The sequence below is a fragment of the Bison bison genome, unplaced genomic scaffold (genome assembly GCF_000754665.1).
Source record: "Bison bison bison isolate TAMUID 2011002044 unplaced genomic scaffold, Bison_UMD1.0 scf7180017864272, whole genome shotgun sequence".
In the NCBI taxonomy this organism is placed as follows: domain Eukaryota; kingdom Metazoa; phylum Chordata; class Mammalia; order Artiodactyla; family Bovidae; genus Bison; species Bison bison.
In genome coordinates this window covers 361,881-384,656 of record NW_011494844.1, presented here as the reverse complement: position 1 = coordinate 384,656, position 22,776 = coordinate 361,881, and the positions used below count along the sequence as shown (strand labels likewise).

The 22,776-nt window shown below is 37.7% G+C and overlaps 1 protein-coding gene across 3 annotated transcripts in view; it reads left to right on the top strand.

The window, feature by feature from the left end:
• The window catches only part of KCNT2 (potassium channel, subfamily T, member 2), a 432,444-nt gene that overhangs the window by 377,540 nt on the left and 32,128 nt on the right, over window positions 1-22,776 (top strand). For 2 of the 3 annotated variants that reach the window (XM_010848761.1, XM_010848762.1), the window contains exons 22-24: window positions 7,873-7,974; window positions 9,638-9,721; window positions 10,712-10,840. In XM_010848761.1, coding sequence (XP_010847063.1) covers window positions 7,873-7,974; window positions 9,638-9,721; window positions 10,712-10,840 — 315 coding nt within the window. Of the gene's footprint in view, window positions 1-7,872; window positions 7,975-9,637; window positions 9,722-10,711; window positions 10,841-16,340; window positions 16,818-22,776 lie in introns of those variants that run through there. The other variant, XM_010848763.1, reaches the window with a different exon arrangement.

Below are 22,776 nucleotides of genomic sequence, written 5' to 3'. Positions count from 1 at the left end.
TCCCTCAGGGTCCATGGGGAATGGGTTTCAGTCCCCTGCCTTCCCACTCTTCAGCAGGACCAAAATCTGAGGATGCTCAAGTCCCTTATATGAAATGATTTAGTATCTACATATAGCCTATGTACCCATATCCTCCTGTGTATTTTAATAATCTGATTACTTATAATATCTAATATTATACAATGTAAATTCCATGCAATTAATCATGCTTATATAATGAAACTTTGGTAAAAACGCTGAAGAATGAGGTTTAGAGAGCCTCCTGATTGGTGAACATATTGATGTGCCAGGAGAGTGGTGCCCTCAGACTCCATGGAGACAGAAGCTCTTATGCTTACGACTCTTCCAGACTTGCCCAGAGTACCTTTTCATCTGCTGTTCATTTGCACTCTTTATATTCAAATGATAGTCCTTAAATATAGCACTTTTGTGAGTTCTGTGAGCATTCTGGGAAATTACTGAAATTGTGGGAGTTGTGGGAAACCCCAGATTTCCATCTCTGCTTGACTCCCATACCATGTTTCTGATGCCTGCTGCATCAATTTTGTTGGATGGACAAGAGGTGCTTAGTATACGTACTCAGCACGTCTGTCAAGAGGTCCTGATTTGGATGATAAACTAACCTATCATTCTATTTCTGAGGTAAGGACCATGTGTATCTTAGTGCAGGAGGGTAGTAACTGCCTTGAAGACCTTGCATTCTTCTTTAAGATAAGGAATGGGGTTTCCCACACCCCAAACTCCTTCAGCATGAACTTGCCTTGGGCTGACTCAAAGGTGTTAGGGGATGTGGGCCTGAGGTTGCCTTGAGTCCTCATAAGCAAGATGAACCCATGGAGTGTCCAGAAAATGCAACCCCTCTAAGCTGGCACTGAGACTGGAACAGACGTGTATGTGTGTGTGTGTCTATGCACATGCACTTGTCTGTGTGCATGTGAGTGTGGGGGTGTGGGAGGAACCGACTCTTTCCAGTAAGAAGAGTGGAAATGCAAAGAAATGCTCTGTATTACTGGAACTGCCTCCTTCTTGTGTGCAATACGAAGAAGTAAAAGAAAGAGAGATTGACTTAAAGCCACTGATGACTCAGGGTCCTCTGTCACTTCGGTTCCTAAGCACACACTTCAATGAGAAGGTCTAATAGGAACCCTGTTCTGAAAGAGATACAGATTCAGAGCTGGTAGGCCACCCCTGAGACTCTTTCCTAGTGAAAGCTCTAAGCAGGATACACAAAACTCTAGCAACACTTTGAAGATGCTTGTATTTTACTGTGAGGATTTTCTGTACTTGAATTCCAAAGGTCACTCCCTGGGCAAGCAACTTTGTGAGAGGAAAGGCAGAGTTAGCTTGACCAGGACATGAGAATTTGGAAAGAAGATTTGAGGGCTGTTAGTGAAGTAGAGTAGGGATAGGGAGAAAGAGGGAGGAAAAGAGTGGAAAAAGAAGAGAAGATGTCGTGTCATACCCTGTAAAGAAGGTCAAGTAGGGTGAATGGTAGGAAAAGCCACTAGATTTGGGGTTACAGTATTACTATGTGTCGGGTCCAGGCAGAATCTGCTAAGTTGAACCGTGCTATCAGCTCATTCCGTATGGGACTGGCTGGACACAGTAAAGAAAACACAATTTATGCCAGAAAAAAAATGCCTTCTTCCAGCAAAACCATGTGTTCATGATAGCAAACCAAGTGGAAGAGATAGATAAGACCAAGGATATTGAAGTGTCTAGGATCTCTGGTTTGGATGTCTGAGATATCTTTTAGGTATTTTTAGGTAAGTGTCAATCCCTTGTATGAAAAAATCCCCTGGAGAAGAAAATGGAACCCACTCCAGTATTCTTGCCTGGAAAATCCCATGAGCAGAGGAGTGTAGTGGGCTGCAGTCCAAGGGGTTGTGAGAGTCAGACATGACTTAGTGACTAAACAACAACAAAGTTTTAGATGAGTGGATGTTAGGAAAACACAAAATCATTGCTGAAACTTTAACTGAATCCAGAATTATACCAAGAAACAAGTATGCCTGAAAAAAACATTAATACAGTGTATGTTTGTACTAGAAGAAATCACAGAAATATTTATTATTATATTTTGTAAAACACAATAGTCAGAAGACATACTAAAGTCAGAGAACTTTGTGTAACACAAACTTTCAGTTTTTTTCCACCTTCAAACCTCCATTAAAGAACTGAAGTGAGAAGAGAGGGGTGTTGAGGTAACCTCAAGTTGTTTGTTTCTTGCCTCTTCATACAAATGTTATAAACTTTATGCAACAAACTTTCTTTACATGTAGACAACCACTGTAAGTAGAAAAAGATTTATTCATTTGTTCAATTAAATTTCATTGGCTGTGTGCTAGGCATTTGGCACAACTTAAGAACCACATGCAGAGTACATCATGAGAAACCCTGGGCTGGAGGAAGCACAAGTTGGAATCAAGATTGCCGGGAGAAATATCAATAACCTCAGATATGCAGAGGACACCACCCTTATGGCAGAAAGTGAAGAAGAACTAAAGAGCCTGTTGATGAAAGTGAAAGAAGAGAGTGAAAAAGTTGGCTTAAAGCTCAACATTCAGAAAGCTAAGATCATGGCATCCAGTCCCATCACTTCATGGGAAATAGATAGGGAAATAGTGGAAACAGTGGCTGACTTTATTTTTCTGGGCTCCAAAATCACTGCAGATGGTGATTCAAGCCATGAAATTAAAAGATGCTTCCTCCTTGGAAGGAAAGTTATGACTAACCTAGACAGCATATTCAAAAGTAGAAACATTACTTTGCCAGCAAAGGTTCATCTAATGAAGGCTGTTGTTTTCCCAGTGGTCATGTGTGGATGTGAGAGTTGGACTATAAAGAAAGCTGAGTGCTGAAGAATTGATGCTTTTGAACTGTGGTGTTGGAGAAAACTCTTGAGAGTCCTTGGACTGCAAGGAGATCCAACCAGTCCATTCTGAAGGAGATAAGTCCTGGGTGTTCATTGGATGGACTGATGTTGAAGCTGAAACTCCAGTACTTTGCCCACCTGATGTGAACAGCTGACTTATTTGAAAAGACCCTGATGGGGAAAGATTGAGGGCAGGAGGAGAATGGGACGACAGAGGATGAGATGGTTGGATGGCATCACCGACTCAATGGACATGGGTTTGGGTGGACTCCAGGAGTTGGTGGTGGACAGTGAGGCCTGTCTCGCTATGGTTCATGGGGTCACAAGGATTCGGACATGACTGAGTGACTGAACTGAGCTGAACTGAACTGAAGAACCACATGTGGCCCCAGGTTCATAGGAAACCCTACCTATTTCTGTAGTAAGACAGCTCATTTGGAGCCCCTATCTAGATGGTTCAAATAAGCCTTGTTGACTCCAAGGCTAATAAGTCAGTGACTGCATTGTGATGTAATGGGCACAGATACCAATGGGGCACAACTTCCATATCCTCCCTTCTCCCTACATTTCAAGTCAGGATGTCGTTATACTCTGGACAGTCTTCTCAACTAGTAGATATGATAGATGTGGTGGAGTAACTCCTCTTTCTTCCTGACAGGATTGATGCTGAGCCCAGCCTTATCTGTCAGTCCAGGGAAAGCCCAAGGGTCTAGTTCTCTAGTACCATCATTACAACAAGCAGCAGCTGCTGCCCTGTTTATCTCCAAGACCCCCTCTATCAACAGTATGCCCTCCCACCTATTCCTAAAAAGATCAACCCAGAGCCATCCCTTCCCCTGAGATCTCTCAAATTTGCTGCATTGGAGACTGGAGGCCTCTTCCATTGCCTCAGAGAGTGAGAGCTGATGTTTTCATTTGCTTTTCTATGTCTGTCTTTCCTGGTAAGGGGAAGCTGGCAAAAAGAGAAAGAAGCATCTTTGAGGTGACCACTTAAGTACAAGGTGAAGTTTCATCCTTAAGAAATTTGTTCCAGTCTTACACAAACATTTGCTCTTAGGCCTTTGCTTATTAATGGGTAATAATAGCAATAGAATTTTTCAAAAGAAACCCTCATACACCATTATACACACAAACACATGCTTTTTCACATTTTTTTTTTACTTTGGTAAAAGTCGTATAAAATAAAATGTGCTATTTTAAGCATATTTAACTGTACAGTTCAGAGACACTAAGTACATTCATGTTGTTCTGCAACACTCACCATCATCCATCTCTGGGATTTTTCACCTTCCTAAACTGAACCTCTATCTCCTTTAAAAACTAACTCCCCATACCTCTCTTACCTCTACTCCCTGACTCCTGGCATCTACCAGAGTCCTTTCTGACTCTGAATTTGAAATTCCAGGTACCTCATGTAAGTGGATTCAAACAGTGTTTTTTGCACCTACTATATGCTGGAATCCTTTTTTTAAGATTAACAAATATATGTCCTGAAAACACATTGTACCTTCCTTTTATTTCCCCTTGTGCTTTACAGTAGGTTCTCATTAGTTATCTATTTTATAATAGTATCAATAGTATATATATATATATATATATGTTAATCCCAATCTCCCATTTCATCCCACCCCCACTTTAACCCTCAGTGTCCATGTATTTGTTCTTTATATTGTTGTCTCTATTCCTGCCCTGCAAATAGGTTCATCTATCCCTTTTTTCTACATTCCACATATATGCCTTAATATATGATATTTGTTTTTTTCTTTCTGGTTTGAACACACTTTTGGGGGTCATTTACAGAATTTTAGCTACAGTTTGGTATGGCTCAGTCAATTGAGTTCAGTAAATCAGTCGTGTCCAACTATTTGCCACCCCATGGATTACAGAACGCCAGGCTTCCCTGTCCAACACCAACTCCTAAAGATTGCTCAAACTCATGTCCATTAAGTCAGTGATGCGATCCAACCATCTCATCCTCTGTTATCTCCTTCTCCTCCTGCCTTCAATCTTTCCCAGCATCAGGGTTTTTTCAAATGGGTCAGTTCTTCGCCACAGGTGGCCAAAGTATTGAAGCTTCAGCTTCAGCATCCATACTTCCAATGAATATTCAGGACTGATTTCCTTTAGAATTGATCAGTTTGATCACCTTGCAGTCCAAGGGACTCTCAAGAGTCCTTTCCAGCACCACAATTCAAAAGCATCAGTTCTTCAACCCTCAGTCTTCTTTATGGTCCAACACTCACATCCATGCATGACTACTAGAAAAACCATAGATTGCACTATATGGACTTTTGTTGGCAAAGTAATGTCTTTGCATCTATGTTTGTCATAGCTTTTCTTCCAAGGAGCAAGCGTTTTTTCATTTTATGGCTTTAATTTCACTTTTATCAAGAGGCTCTTTAGTTCTTCTTTGCTTTCTGCCATAAGGGTGGTATCATCTGCATATCTGAGGTTATTGATATTTCTTGTGGCAATCTTGATTCCAGCTTGTGCTTCATCCAGCCTAGCATTTCACATGATGTACTCTGCATATAAGTTAAATAAGCAGGGTGACAATATAAAGCCTTGACATACTCCTTTCCCAATTTGGAACCTGTCTGTTGTTCCATCAGTTCAGTTCAGTTCAGTTCAGTCACTCAGTCGTGTCCGACTCTTTGAGATGCCATGAATCACAGCATACCAGGCTTCCCTGTCCATTACCAACCCCCGGAGTTTACTCAAACTCATGTCCATCGAGTCGGTGATGCCATCCAGCCATCTCATCCTCTGTCATCCCCTTCTCCTCCTGCCCCCAATCCCTCCCAGCATCAGAGTCTTTTCCAATGAGTCAACTCTTCGCATGAGGTGGCCAAAGTATTGGAGTTTCAGCTTCAGCATCAGTCCTTCCAAAGAACACCCAGGACTGATCTCCTTTAGAATGGACTGGTTGGATCTCCTTGCAGTCTAAGGGACTCTCAAGAGTCTTCTCCAATACCACAGTTCAAAAGCATCAATTCTTCAGCACTCAGCTTTCTTCACAGTCCAACTCTCACATCCATACATGACCACAGGAAAAACCATAGCCTTGACTAGCCAGACCTTTGTTGGCAAAGTAATGTCTCTGATTTTCAATATGCTATCTAGGTTGGTCATAACTTACCTTCCAAGGAGTAAGCATCTTTTAATTTAATGGCTGCAATCACCATCTGCAGTGATTTTGGAGCCCTCCAAAATAAGGTCTGACACTGTTTCCATTGTTTCCCCATATATTTCCCATGAAGTGATGGGACCAGATACCATGATCTTCGTTTTCTGAATGTTGAGCTTTAAGCTAACTTTTTTTTTTTTAACTTTGCAATATTGTATTGGTTTTGCCATATATCAACATGAATCCACCACAGGTATACACGTGTTCCCCATCCTGAACCCTCCTCCCTCCTCCCTCCCCGTACCATCCCTCTGGGTCATCCAAATGCACCAGCCCCAAGCATCCAGTATCGTGCATCGAACCTGGATTGGCGATTCGGTTTTCACTATCTGTTTCTAACTATTACTTCTTGATCGGCATACAGATTTCTCAGGAGGCAGGTAAAGTGGTCTGGTATTTCTATCTCTTGAAGAATTTTGCACAGTTTTTTGTGATCCACACAAAGACTTTGGCATAGTCAGTAAAGCAGAAGTAGGTGTTTTTCTGGAACTCTCTTGCTTTTTCTGTGATCAATCATATGTTGGCAATTTGATCTCTGGTTCCTCTGCCTTTTCTAAATCCAGCTTGGACATTTGGAGGCTCTTGGTTCATGTACTGTTGAAGCCTCTCTTGGCAAATTTTGAGCATTATTTGACTAGAGTGTGAGATGAGTGCAATTGTGCAGTAGTTTGAACATTCTTTGGCATTGCCTTTCTTTGGAATTTGGATGAAAACTGACCTTTTCAGTCCTGTGGCCACTGCTGAGTTTTCCACATTTGCAAATTTGCTGGTATATTGAGTGCAGCATCATCTCTTAAGATTTGAAATAGCTCAACTGAAATTCCATCGTCTGCACTAGCTTTGCTTGTAGTGATGCTTCCAGGGTCCGCTTTACTTCATATTTCAGGATGTCTGGCTCTAGGTAAGCGATCACACCATCATGGTTATCTGGGTCATTAAGATCTTTTTGTATAGTTCTGTGTATTTTTACCACTTCTTCTTAATATCTTCTTCTTCTGTTAGGTCCCTACCATTTCTGTCTTTTATGACAGAGAAAATGTTTGGCTGGCACACCTTGAAAGGCACGTTGACAAATTAAAACTCAAATGACAGAAAGCTAGAATCCACTGGTTGTGATCACTCCTACTTGCCTGTGTTCTGTGTCCTCACATATGAGAATATTCAAAAGCTGATATTCTGGATATTATAGTACATTATGTGGCTTTGGGGATTTTTCCAAATTTGATGAAATAATGATATTTTGTTTGTTATTTTTATTAACATTATTTCAAATCCTGTTAAGAAATATGTACAAAAGGTAAATAAATGTTTAATGTATGAAAGGATCCAGCTTTCTTAACTGTTGGGTATTTTAATGAAGAAAACATGGTTATGAAAGGGGCTTCCCAGGTGGCTCAATGGTAAAGAATCCTGCCAATGCAGGAGATGTGGGTTCGCTTCCTGGGTTGGGAAGATCCCCTAGAGAGGGAAATGGAAACCCACTCCTGTACTCTTGCCTGGGTAATCCGATGGACAGAGGAGCCCAGTGCACTCCAGTCCACAGGGATTGAAAAAGAGTCAGACATGACTGAGCATGCATGCACAGCTCTTCTGTCCATGGGAGTTTCCAGGCAAGAGTACTGGAGTGGGGTGCCATCGCCTTCTCTGAAAGGGACATTAACAATACAATTAAAGGTGAAGTCATGGTGCATTCACAGCTAAGAACCACATGACAAAAATTACTTTCTTCACATTTGTTAGAATTTAACTAAGCAGAAAAGCATAAGATAGAGGATGCTCACAAATTATTATTTTTCAAATTTCTGAACAGAAAGAAAGAGAACGAGGTTCTAACTTGGCCTTCATATTCCGACTGCCTTTTGCTGCTGGAAGGGTGTTCAGTATCAGCATGTTGGACACACTTCTTTATCAGGTACTCAGTGTTTCTTTCCTGTTGCTCTCTGAAGCATTTATTTTCTATTTTGTTTAGATCCTATCAAACGAATGATACAACTAGTGTTTCTCATGTACTGTCAACTTAAATTGGCTCTGAAAGTAACCCGATATTTTATTTCATGTATTTAATGAATGATCTAAATGTGCCTATGAAAGACATCATAAGAAAAAAATTATTTTTCAGAATACTATATGAAATGATATTAGGCATTCTTTGACACCAGTGTCCTACAATGTTTCATGTGACATTTGAATGCATTTGCATATTCCTTTACATATATAACTAAACTATAAATAAAAGTTAAGAAAAAATTACTAGGTTAAGAAAAAGACACCTTTCTTTCTAATGCACATTTTTTAAAAATGATACCAAATAATGTCAGTAAACTGTCAAATCAAGGACATTTTCAACATCTGATAATTTTGCCTACTTTAGAAACATGTAAGGAAAATTTTACAACCTCTAAGAACCATTCAGTTTGTTTCTGAATGCCAGAGTTTCACATTGTCATTTCATCATTGCTAAGTTCACAGGATTTTATTTTATACAAATACACTAATTTTTTAACTGTGCCAAAAGCTGAACAGCAGCAATATTTCATATTATTTGATTCAAGTATTCAGATAATTTCTAAATATATCTGTTAAGGAAACAAAAAGATATTCATAGGGCTTTAAACAAAAATCAACAACAAAAAAAATAGTTGAAATATTTGATTGTAAATTTTAGTCATTACAAACTTTTAAAAAATATTCTCTTTTGTTCAGCTTATAGTTTTTTGTTATTAAAAATATAGAATTGTTTTCCTAATGTCCAATACCATGCATAAAATTTAAACATATCACGATATCCTAGAAAATAATAATTTCTCATATTTTTTGAGGACAGCTTAACTGTACATGTGTATTTAGCACACTGACAAGATTGATTTTTATTTCTTTTTTTAATGGAGGCTTAATGATTGGAGAAGGAAATGGCTCCAAACCCACTCCAGTATTCTTGCCTGGAGAATCCCAGGGACAGAGGAGTCTAGCAGGCTACAGTTCATGGGGTCGCAGGAGTCAGACACCACTTAGCGACTAAACTACCACCACCTAAAGTGGGCTTCCTTGGTGGCTCAGACTGCTAAGAATCTGCCTGCTAATGCAGGAGACCCAGGTTTAATTCTTGGGTCAGAAAGACCCCCTAGAAAAGGGAATGGCAATCCACTTCAGTATCCTTGCCTGGAGAATTCCACGGACTGAGGAGCCTGGTGGGCTATAGTCCATGGGGTCAGACACAACTGAGTGACTAACACTTTCACTTTCAGTGATATGATAGTGCTTCCCTGGTGGCTCAGTGGTAAAGAATCTGCCTGCCAATGCTGAAAACGCAGGTTCAATCCCTGGGCCTGGAACGTCCCCTGAGAAGGAAGTGGCAACCCACTCCAGTATTCTTGCCTGGGAAATCCCATGGGCAGAGGAGCCTGGCTGACTAAAGTTCATCAGGTTGCAAAAGAGTCCGGCGTGACTTTAGTCACTAAACAACAGCAACACCATGATAACCTTTAACATAACCTTTAAGATGTGATAACATATTCACACTCTAAGCTATTCTGTTTTTCATACGCATGATAATACATATTTTATTTCTGTTGCAGTCATTTGTGAAGGACTATATGATTTCTATCACCAGACTTCTGTTGGGATTGGACACTACACCAGGATCGGGATTTCTTTGCTCTGTAAGTTACTACTGTCTGAAGTGGAAGATGATTCTTGTGGGCAGTTCTTAAATCCATCTATCATGCTCTTTGGCTGACTCTTCTATATCATTTATTTATTTATTTTTCTAACAAGTGCTCAAAGAATAGTATCCTGGTTTTTTTAATTAATTAAAAAATGTTTAGGGAAAGCATTATTTAAATTAATAATCTTGCAGATAGCCATTTGGAGCAAAATTCACAAGTGTTTTTTTTTTTTTTCCTCCCCTAGCTGGCATTTGAGATGAACAGTTTCTGACATACGATGTCATACTGCCAAGGAGAACACTGATCATGTTGTTTTACTTCTGTTCCCTGACCGGGCCTCCTGTAGGGGAAGCATGAAATCCTAACCACTAGACCAACAGGGAATTCTCTAACCTCTCTGTTTTATAAAAGACTGTGCAATGTCCAAGTGTATTTCATTAAGTGTCTTATTAACAATTCAAATTCGTGATTAGCAGAGAGGGAGCAGCGCTTATGCCTCTGTCAGGGAGTCCTGTGCTCCTTCTATTGCACACCTTTCTCAGTAGGGATGCTATAGAACTTTGGATGGGCTATTCGTTTTTGTGCTGGAGTTATCCTTTGCACTTCAGGATTTGTAACATCAGCAGACCCAGTCCACTAAGTCCCAGTAGCATCCTCTAGTTATTGCAACATTCAAACAAGTCCTTACATACAGGTTTCCAACAATTCCCAGTCAATTACCAGTGATGTTGCTCACTGAGATGGAACTAATGCAATGCCATGCTGCCACAAATTGAGCAGTGGGTTTCTTAAGTTTGAGTTAACCTGAGGGATAAGGTTTAGATGGCAGTAAATAACTTTAATATATGGGTAAGCACTTAAGAAATGTTGCTTTGAGATTTTAAAATATCAGTGAAATCTACTTTTAAGGAATGAAAAATAACCATTGGGTTTTTTATTTCTTAAAAATTTTGTATGTAAATAATCCAATTATATTTATTACAGATGAAGATCACAGAGGATGACCTATGGATTAGGACTTATGCCAGACTTTATCAGAAGTTATGTTCCTCTACTGGAGATGTTCCCATTGGTATTTACAGGACGGAATCTCAAAAGCTTACTACATCTGAGGTTTGGAAATATCCACATATTCCTGTCTTAATGTTTAATGTGATTGAAAACTATGATTCCTAAACCTAGAAACTTATTTCTGAAATATTGGCCATTAAATTATGTCAGGAATTTCATAAAGTATTTTTGGCAAAAGTGATATTCTAGAGTTTGGACTCTGAATGCTTTTTGTAGGTTTTCAGGAAGTAAATTAATTCTAAATAACCTTTTGACACATAAGAAAAGTTCTCAGGGCAAGCAATCTAGTTTGTAATATAATCTTAAACTCCAGTATATTAGCATTTGGAAAGAAGGAAACAGAGATAAGTTAGGGAGCATGAAACTCACATTTTTTCAAACTCTAGGTTGAGAACTACTTTGGAGACAAGGAAAAAACCCCAGGAGCAGTGCCAGACCCTGGCTCAATAATCATAATAGCAAACTAGAGCCTATTAAAAATGGAACAAAATTTACAGTGCCTGCATATGACTGAAAACATATCTATATTTTAATTTGGCCACACTGTGTGATTATAAATTATGGTTTATATTCTTGAAATATTTATCTTCTTCAGATACCTCAAGGTTATTCAAAATTTTGTTTAATCATTTCTTTCTTTGGTCTTATGTGAAACAGAACCTCAACTATGAGACTTAGATTAATTGCATGCATTTTAATAGTCATGTAATCATTACATCAGCTTGTGATTAAAATCAATGAATCTGTGTGTGGAAAAGAAGAACTTTATAGGAAGCATAAGGATAATGGAGTAGATTTTTATTTTCTTGTTACAATTTATAGTTTGACATTTAAGTAAGTGATATTGAGGCCAGAAGAAAATAGTTCCGTTTTTCTGAGATGTTCTTTGCTGGTTTCACTGCAACTTCAGAGGTGCTAAAAGATGTTTTATTGCCATTTCTGCAGCTGAATCTGAGTTTTTCATTGGCTGTGGTCCCCGTGGTTCACACCACAAAGAGCAGGACCAAATTGGAGAAAATCAGGAATGACTGATGGGAAAAGCATACCAGACAGTTAAATATGTAAGACAGCTTGGCAGATATGCCTAAAAGTTTAAGAATATTGCATCCAAAAAATATTATTAGATTAACGGTTAAGAGAAAAAAAGTGCTTTCACACCTAAGCAATTAACCATGTCTTACTCAAGCTTGATAAAGACAAAGATTTCCACATAGCAGAGTATTATTCCTGTTTTTATCTTGTAATATGGATTTTGTAAACTTGAAAACAGTTAATTCTTCCATTGGTCAAGTTCATATCCATGTTTGTCATTTTGTATTATTAAGAGACTTTGTTGTATGCTGTTCACAGTGTAGATAGGGAAAAGATAATTGAATATTCGTACTGTCATCAAGGAGCATTTAACACTACATCTCAGTCAGTTCTTCCCATCACAAATCAGCAAAATATTTATAAATCCTCAAACCTCCAGCTTATATTAAAAGCACACATCCTTGGAAAAAATAAAAGAATGCTAAGTTAAATGAAGATAATATCTGCTGTCTTCCTATACTGAGTTCAGTTCATCTTTTGGAACACAAATTTTTGTTTAAATTTTATATACTATCTATTACAGAAAAAAAGAGGCAATTTAAATATTACAATAAACTTCAAGTACTTTTACAGTAAAATATATTAGTAAGGGCAAGAAATTAATGTTACTTTACATCTAAAATGACCTGACTGCTATAGTTGAAAAGGAATTCTAGTTTTATTTTTCTGGCAAATAAGGCAAAAATAAAACTGTTGAGTTATATAATAATTGTAGTTTGATACACAAAAAGATGTAAGTTCATCTATAGAAAGATTTGTTTTTCCTGATCATTGTTAACAGAGTGAGTATATGTTTCCTTATATGAGATTTAATATTTAGAGATATTTAAGAGATAGATAACATGATGAACATTATCTCACTTTATAGTTTTGCAAGATGCTAAAGTACCAAAAAAGGTGGTACTCAATAAAATCTCATTTTATAAAATCAGACTCTTTCGTGTCTGACTCTTTGCGACCCATGGACTGTAGCCCACCAGGCTCCTCTGTCCGTGAGATCCTCCAGGCCACAATGCTGGAGTGGGTAGCCATTCCCTTCTCCAGGGGATCTTCCCAATCCAGGGATCGAATCCGGGTCTCCTGCATTGCAGGCAGATTCTTTGCCATTTTAACCACCAGGGAAGCCTCCAAATTACATTAATATAAATATTTTAGTAAGGCTTAAGATAAAAAAAAGTTTTGAAACTGGAGCTGCTCATTCTCTACCATTTTCTCATCAGTGTTATTCCATTGTGCCAAGTGTTAAGAATCTGGAGACAAACAGTTCCAACAAGCCTATATTCATATATTTTTAATGTGTTTCTTAATATTTGTAACAATAGTGACAATCCTAAATAGTAGGTTAGACTTGAATTACAACAAAAATTATAACTGAAAATTTCACTTCTGCCTTTTGAAGGATGAAGATCATGTTATTCTGTAGAACTGAAGAACAAGATAACATGATTTTTATAACCCCTAAATGTTTAGGGCTTATATATTGACTGGGCAGATCAATTTTTAGGGCAGATCAATTTTTAACCTTTATAACATATTTAAAAACTCAAAATATTTCTATACATTTACTTGAATGTATATGTAGGGGTGAAAAATAATCTTATTATAGTATCTAAAATTTTAAAAAAAACAGTACAACTATTAATACCAATAATGATTATTGAATATCAATAATGATGTCAGTTTCATCTCATGAATATAATCCTTTATATCTTATCAATTTTTTTAAATTTTCTATTAATACCACATTAACTTTTCATCAAATCATAGAAAGATGATTTTAGATAAAAACCTAACAACAACTTTTTGGCAAGTTTTTTAAATATTAGCTTATTCTTTACATAATTTTATTCAAAAGTGCTATGATAAGTAATCAAACACATAATTAGATGATAAATGTTATGTGGTATCTGTCGTACATTGTCCTGTTGCTGATTGTTTTGTGTATGTACTGTTTAGTTGTTGTTTAAACTGTAATTTGTGTGTTTCTTTTCCCTCCCTTTGTGTCAGTGTCGAGAAATAGCATCACAAGTAAGTATTTTGTTTGTCTCCCTTTCTTCAAATGGTCTAATATAATGAGTCATTGAAAACAATATTAAAGGTTAAACTCAGTAGTTCAGATTTTAAAAGAAAACAAGCCGAAATGGTTTAATATGTTCTCTTCAAGTTAGTGTATCTATATTTCCCTAATATGATTGCAAATCAATATTACCTATTTGTCTTAAATTATGTTTATGTATTGATCCAATCGCACATTTTACTGCGTGGTGTCATTACCAGCTAATCACTTACTGGATGCAGATTATCTGTCCTCAAGGGACGTGCCACCTTCTGTGCAGTCAGCTAGGACTGAAAAGGAATGGAGCTCTTGACATAAAAACATACCTTTAGTTTGCTTCTTAAAGTATCCTGGACCCCCTAGGAACAGTTATGGGAACAATAGGACCTGAGATGGATTCCTTCTTATACATTTATATTCCTGAAACCTCGATTTCTCTTTATGTGATTTGCATTTTTTATTTTATTTTCCACTTTCTTCATGTAGATCATGTTAAATAATTGCCATTATGGCCTTAGTACTTAACACAAACTCCCAAACATTAATAGAATTAAAGAAACTATTACAAATATAAGTATTTTCAACTTTAAAAATTGCATTTTGAATGTCAAAGCAGTGGTACAATTCAGCCTACTGTGGAATAATATCACAACTATAAAACTTTTGTGTCAAAATTACCAACCAAAAATATGAGTCTTATTTTTGAGCTTGTTGGAATTCTGTATTATCATAATTCCAGAAATTTTGACAGAATGACTGGTATTTTCTCTACAATTTGAAACCATGTAATAAATGCAAATGTTTATTAAATTATTCTGAGCATTCTACATTAGTTATTTAAGGTTTAATAAGCTCTGGCTCTGTTATATTCTTAAATATTCTAATTTTTTTTCTATATATTGATTCCTTCGGAATTTACAAGATATGTACTAAAGAAGCTTCTCTTTGGGCTGTAAGAATGTTTTAGCTGCTTTCTGACATTTTTCACATGATGGTACATAGACAGTGGTAACATTTGTTTATCATGAAGTTGCTCAGCAGTTCCAGCCACCATGGCTGCCTGCAGGTGATGCAAATTTAAATTCTAGTTTAATGCAGAATACAGTGCTGGCAAAGACAAGGTTTGGGAAGCTTATCTTAGAGTTTTTATGGTTTACTTATTAAAGTATCTTTTGTAATGCTTTGAAAAGTTACTAATGAGTTTAAGCATATATTTCTAAAATTTTTCATTTGTACCAGTGTTTGACTTGACCTGATTGACAAGTTTTCATTTTATTTATAATGCACTGGCAGACATTATTTCAGGAAGTATTTTAGGAACGTGTCACAAGCCAAACTGGTTCACTTTGCCTCTCTTAAAGGTATTTCTCAAGTGTGAATCCAGACCTGGTCCACAGTGGTAGAAACACTAGTTAGTGGTCACACCATGTCCCTAAAAGGAGTTTGCATTTGGCTAAAAATTGTATAGCTTCATGTTTGAAAGTGGAGTTAATTTTTTGAATGTAGATTTTTGGCTCTGTTGTAGTTTTCCATGTCGATTCATATGTTCCGCACTTTTAATTCAGACGTCAAGCTTTACTATCTCCTCTTTTCTCTAACTTACCATTATAGATTCAGAAAGTCAAAGGTTTGGCTCATTTCCGAATTTTTGTAGCCAATTGGAAGTTGACTTGTAACTTTCTTCCTGTAATTGCTTTCTTTCTTATAGTTACTATTCTAGGTCTTAAAGTCCTCCAGTTATTTCCCTATCTATGTAAACTTAGCTTCTTCCCTCTAATTTGCTGAGTTTTCCAATATAACTATCTCCTCAAAATCCTTTTATGAAGAAAAAGCTCTAACTGTACTTTAGATATTAAAATATATTTATCCTTGTAATTCTATTTTTTTTCTTCCACAATTCTGTTCTTTCAATTTTTTTTTGTTCTCTCTCTCAACCCTCAAATATGTTCAGATTTCCTCAAACCTCAAGAAACATTCACCTCTTATTCTATTTTTCTTATTTCATTCTTGCTGTTAAACTCTCAGAAGCGTTCAAATATGACGTCCATTCTATTTCTTATCCATGTCTCTTAGTTTTTCCTTACTCTTTGATCGAGTCTGTTCTTACTAAAAATCTCTTTTAGCCAAAATCACTGGCATTTTATTTTAGTTGTAATTTGTTTAAACATTGTAGAAGCTTTAACTGGGTTCATTGTCTCTTACATGTCAAAATTCTCTTGTCAGTTTTCATTTTATGAATAACTATTTATCCTGGTTTATTTCTTTTCCTCCTCTTTGTTCTGTTCAGTTTCTGCCTATAACAACTCATTTTATTAAAAAAAATATTTTAAGTCTTTATTGAATTTGTTACAATATTGCTTCCATTTTATGTATTTTTTTTTTTTTGGCCCCAAGGCATGTGAGATCTTAGCTCCCGGACCAAGAATCGAATCCACATCCCCCGCATTGGAAGTTGAAATCTCAACCTCTGGACCACCTAGGAAGTCCCAATACCAACTCATTTTAGATGCTGATACTGTGATCTTCGATCTGAAAGTTTGCCTCTAATTTCCTGTCCTGAGATTGGCTCTATAACTCAGGACCTCAAGGAGAGGCAGGGATTTACCTCCTATCCTAGGATGTGCCTTTATCTTTGAATTCCAGGATGTACACCATGATTTAAGTGTGGCCTATGCTTCATTGCAGATTGCCCCCTCCAAGAGTGTTAATCTTGATCTCTGCCCAGTGCTGAACGCTTTTTTATTTAATCCACACAGCAAGGTAACATGGCTGATGATTTTACTCCCATTTGTAAATGAGCAGAGGCTGAGACACTTAATTTGATAAAATAAAAACTTAAGAAGCAGCAGGCCTATATTTGAACTTAATCAAATTCTGACACCAGAGCCTCTTTTTTTTTTTTTTTTTTTTATCATTAGATTTCACTGAAGGAGCCTCTGCCAATTTCTGGTCACTTCTCTCTTTTCCACTACCTGCTTTGAGATCCAAAGTGCTTTGTTTGAGACTCAACATGGGAACAGACATTTGAAACCCAAACCAGGCATTTGTCAAAACTATGTGTATAGTCTTTCCTCTTTTTCTGCACATGACCTTGGAGAACTCATTGAATCTTTAGGTTTCAGTGATTACTCTGAGGTTGATGGAAGGCACATTTGTGTTTTATGAGCTTGGTGTTCTAATTCCTAAACATGAAGAACAAACTCATTATCTGCCAGATCCTCCCCGCCTTATCTCCCAGAATTAGACATTTCCTTAGCCTAGGTGTTTGGAATGAGTCAGCAAACATCCAAGAAAGATTTCTCAGAAAGCGGATGTGAGCTTTTCATGCCTATTCTTGGATTTAATGACTTATTGGTGAATATACTGTATCGGAATTCTCTTCCTTCAAGATCTTGCATAATACATACAGATAAATGATTGTTTTCTTTGCATGATGTATATATAGTGGACTTTTTAAATTATTTTTTATTGAAGGATAATTGCTTTACAGAATTTTACTGTTTTCTGTCAAACCTCAACATGAATCAGCCATAGGTATACAGATACCCCCTCCCTTTTGAAATTCCCTCCCATCTCCCACCCCATCCCACACCATCCTACCCCTATAGGTTGATACAGAGCCCCTGTTTAGGTTTCCTGAGCCATAGAAAATTCCCATTGGCTATCTATTTTACATATGTTAATGTAAGTTTCCATACTAATGTTACTCTTTCCATACATCTCATCCTCTCCTCCCCTCTCCCCATGTCCATGAGTCTGTTTTCTGTGTCTGTTTCTCCATTGTTGCCCTGTAAATAAATTCTTCAGTACCATTTTTTAGATTCTGTATATATATGTTAGAATATAGTGTTGGTGGGAATGTAAATTGGTAAAGCTGCTATGGAAGACATTATGGAGATTCCTCAACAAACTAGGAATAAAACCACCATGTGACCCAGCAGTCCCACTCCTAGGCCTATACCCTGAGGAAAGCGAAATTGAAAGAGACACATGTATCCCATTGTTCATTGCAACACTATTTACAATAGCTAGAACATGGAAGCAACCTAGATGCCCATCAACAGATGAATGGATAAAGAAGTTGTGGTATATATACACAATGGAATATTACTCAGCCATAAAAATGAATGCATTTGAGTCAGTTCTAATTAGGTGGATGAACCTAGAACCTATTATATATAGTGGATTCTTGATGCCTGCCATACCAAGTCATTTTCTTGTTGCTGGATTTTAGACTCTTCTGTATTTTACCCATTATTTACATTCTTTCTGTCTCTGTTCCTAGAAGAATCAGTTATCCAATTATTTTTCCTGACCAAATAAGCACTGGACTTGGGACCACATGATCTATGTTTAAAGTTGGCTCCTGCTTTTAGTAGCTGTGTGTGAACTTGGGCTGTTCTCCACATGTAGCAGAGTGGAAATTAAGTCAGAAATTTATTATCACTTCATTAATTAGAAAAAATCAGAAATGTGTTAACTGAATTGTTCATAGTTAATGGCAAGTACTTCTACATGGCATGGTACATAGACTAACATAGATCTTTTTCCATCATTTTTTACTGCTGAATTATTTTCTAGTGGATGACACTGCTTCAGAAAATGTTTGTGTCAATATACTTAAATTTATAAATAAAATAATAGTAAGTATTCCAGTGATCTGGATAAATGCCTTATAATATTTTTAAATGTAGATATATTCACTAACTTGAAATGTATTTTAATTCATACACTTACATACACCATGAGTCTGAGCTAATCTATAATTTTCTTTCACTTTTCTCTTATAAAATTTTACTCTTGAATACTTTTATTTATTTCATTATTCCTTTTTCTAATATTTCCTAGCTCTACTAATTCTTGTCTTGTTTATTTTCAACCCTACGAAAGCATTTCTTACTTTCATTACTTACTTTAACTTAAGCATCTCACTATACAGATGGCTAACAAACACTTGAAAAGATGCTCAACATTGCTTATTATTAGAGAAATGCAGATCTAAACTACAATGAGATATCACCTCACAGGAGTCAGAATGGCCATCCTCCAAGTCTACAAACAATAAATGCTGGAGAGGGTGCGGAGAAAAGGGAACACTGTTGCACTGTTGGTGGGAATGTAAATTGATAAAGTCACTATGGAAGACGATATGGAGATTCCTTAAAAAACTAGGAATAAAACCACCATATGACCCACAAATCCCACTCCTAGGCATAAATCCTGAGGAAACCAAAACTGAAAAAGACACATGTATCCCATTGTTCATTACAGCACTATTTACAATAGCTAAAACATGGAAGCAACCTAGATGTCCATCAAAAGATGAATGGATAAAGAAGTTGTGGTACATATACACAATGGAATATTACTCAGTCATAAAAGGGATGCATGTCAGTCAATTCTGATGAGGTAGATGAACCTAGAACCTATTATACAGAGTGAAGTGAGTCAGAAAGAGAAAGATAAATGTCATATTCTAATGCATATATACAGAATCTAAAAAAAATGGTACTGAAGAATTTATTTACAGGGCAACAATGGAGAAACAGACATAGAGAATAGAATTATGGACATGGGGAGAGAGGAGGAGAGGGTAAGATGTATGGAGAGAGTAGCATGGAAACTTACATTACCATATGTAAAATAGATAGACAACGGGAATTTGCTGTACGGCTCAGGAAACTCAAACAGGGGCTCTGTATCAATCTAGAGAGGTGGGATGGGAGGGCAATGGGAGGGAGGTTCAAAAAGGAGGGGATATATGTATACCTTTGGCTGATTCATGGTTAGTGACAGAAAACAACAAAATTCCGTAAAACAATTATCCTTCAATTTAAAAAAAAAAAAAAAGAGTCACACTGGCACACCTAGTAGCAAGAAGCTATTTAAATGCATCCAGTCTGCCTGATTTAACTACACAGCCCTGGCTTTCTGCTCACTTAGTGCCTTAAACTGCATGGACATCATTCTTTCACTTTGCCCTGCCACAAGAAATAAATTAAGCCTTTACTCACAGCTTCTTGGTGGATGACTGCTGGAGTTTATGAAATCAGAACTGAATATAAAATTATAAGGTTGAGCTGAGTCATTCCAGTTTTCATAAGGGAGTGATAATTTCTAAGCTTTAATATACTTGGATCAATAATACCATTTTATATATATTCTTTACATAAGAATGGAGCTTCCCTGGTGGCTCAGAGGTTAAAGCGTCTGCCAGCAATGCAGGAGACCAGGGTTCAATCCCTGGGTAGGGAAGATTCCCCTGGAGAAGGAAATGGCAACCCACCCCAGTATTCTTGCCTGGAGAATCCCATGGATGGAGGAGCCTGGTGGGCTACAGTCCATGGGGTCGCAACGAGTCAGACACGACTGAGCGACTTCACTGTGCATATCCACTGAGGCTTAACTTAGCTGCAGTGCCCTATGGATACTTCTCCTTATGACTCTGTGTATCAGCATCTTTGTTATTGCAGAGGTACAGGCAGCAGCAGCAGAAGCATTTTGTAGGGCCCCAGAGAGCTGTTTTCAAGAGTGCGGATTTCAGCATAGCAACTACTCTTCTTCCACACAGGTAACCACATAATCTACCTCTGTGGTACCCAGAGTATCAGCATTTTCCCCTAACACTCTTTGCAATGCAGTTTGATGCCTGCTGTAAACACACAACCAATGGTCACGGGATAAGGATTGTTAACTGAACTTAGTGCCAGTCATGCCCTTTACTGGAATCTAGACACGCAATTCAATATGAAACACACAGAGAAGTCTGAGACCTGTGACACAGAGCCCCAGCTCCATCCTCTTGTCCTTAAATGCCAAAGATAGAAGCTTCTAACTTAAATTGGTGAAACCCAGACAGAAGCATGAGAGGACTGAACAAATGCAACTTAAAACTGTGCAGCTCAAAGCAAACACTTGACAGTAGGCAGTGATACAACTCAGCAAGCATGCTTATCAGCAGGTGGTACAACCAGTTATCAAGTCAGACCCAAATAAAATGAGTCTCTGTATGGCCCCCATGGGCTGAATACCCTGTTTGCTGTGCCTGTTGCTACAGCTCCGAGTCCTTTATGACTCCCCAAGCTGCAACTTTAAGTGTTTACTGAGCCCACATCGATAAATTCTGCCTGATCCAACTTAATCTTCCATTCTTATTCCAAACTCTTAATATCCACACATTCTCTTCAGACTTTGGTCTGTAAAAATTTAAAAACTGAAGTAGTTCTTTTAGAATGTAACTTCCTAAACATGTAATGAAAAGTAAAATGAGTAACATATATGCTGCCTAGTGTCTGCATATTTATGAATCACTTTATGAGGCTCCTAGGAATATAACACAACCCACTGCAGTACTCTTGCCTGGAAAATCCCATGGACGGAAGGGCCTGGTGGGCTGCAGTCTATGGGGTTGCTAGGAGTCGGACACGACTGAGCGATTTCACTTTGACTTATTCACTTTCATGCATTGGAGAAGGAGATGACAACCCACTCCAGTGTTCTTGCCTGGAGAATCCCAGGGACGGGGAAGCCTGGTAGGCTGCCGTCTATGGGGTCGCACAGAGTCAGACATGACTGAAGTGACTTAGCAGCAACCAAAATAAAGTCAAAATTATTTCTCAGTTTGCTTTTATGAAACAAGGAGAGTTATTTAGATTAATGAATTTAAAAGCATTAATTTATAGTATTTTAATAATCTATGATTAATTTAAATATCAATTAAATAGCATTTAGGCTAATAATAAAATTAATTAATTCATGTATTAAGGGAAGACATCTACCATGTAGTTAGTAATTGCATGATAATAGTATTCAAGATCCTAAACAGAGAAGAAAAAAGTAAGATTTTCTGGGCTTAAAGCACTAGGAGAGGCATCAGTTCAGTTCATTCACATAGTCGTAACCAACTCTTTGCGACCCCATGGACTGCAGCATGCCAGGCCTCCCTGTCCATCACCAACTCCCGGAGTTCACTCAAACTCACGTCCATCAAGTGGTGATGCCATCCAGCCATCTCATCCTCTGTCGTCCCCTTCTCCTTCCACCTTCAATCTTTCCCAGCATCAGGGTTTTTTCCAAGGAGTCAATTCTTCGCATCAGGTGGCCAAAGTATTGGAGTTTCAGCTTCAACATAGGTCCTTCCAATCAACACCCAGGACTGATCTCCTTTAGAATGGACTGGTTTGAACTCCTTGCAGTCCCAGGGACTCTGGAAAGTCTTATCCAACACCACAGTTCAAAAGCATCAATTCTTCGGTGCTCAGCTTTCTTTATAGTCCAACTCTGACATCCATATATGACTATGGAAATACCATAGCCTTGACTAGATGGACCTTTGTTGGCAAAGGAATGTCTCTGCTTTTGAATATGCTGACTATGTTGGTCATAACGTTCCTTCCAAGGAGTAAGTGTCTTTTAATTTCATGGCTGCAATCACCATCTGAAGTGATTTTGGAGCCTCCCAAAATAAAGTCTGTCACTGTTTCCATTGTTTCCCCATCTATTTCCCATGAAGTGATGGGACCAGATGCCATGATCTTCGTTTTCTGAATGTTGAGCTTTAAGCCAACTTTTTCACTCTCCTCTTTCATTTTCATCAAGAGACTTTTTCTTCTTCACTTTCTGCTATAAGGGTGGTATCATCTGCACATCTGAGGTTATTGATATTTCTCCCGGCAAACTTGATTCCAGCTTGTGCTTCTTCCAGCCCAGCGTTTCTCATGATGTACTCTGCATATAAGTTAAATAAGCAGGGTGACAATATACAGCCTTGACAAACTCCTTTTCCTATTTGGAACCAGTCTGTTGTTCCATGTCCAGTTCTAACTCTTGC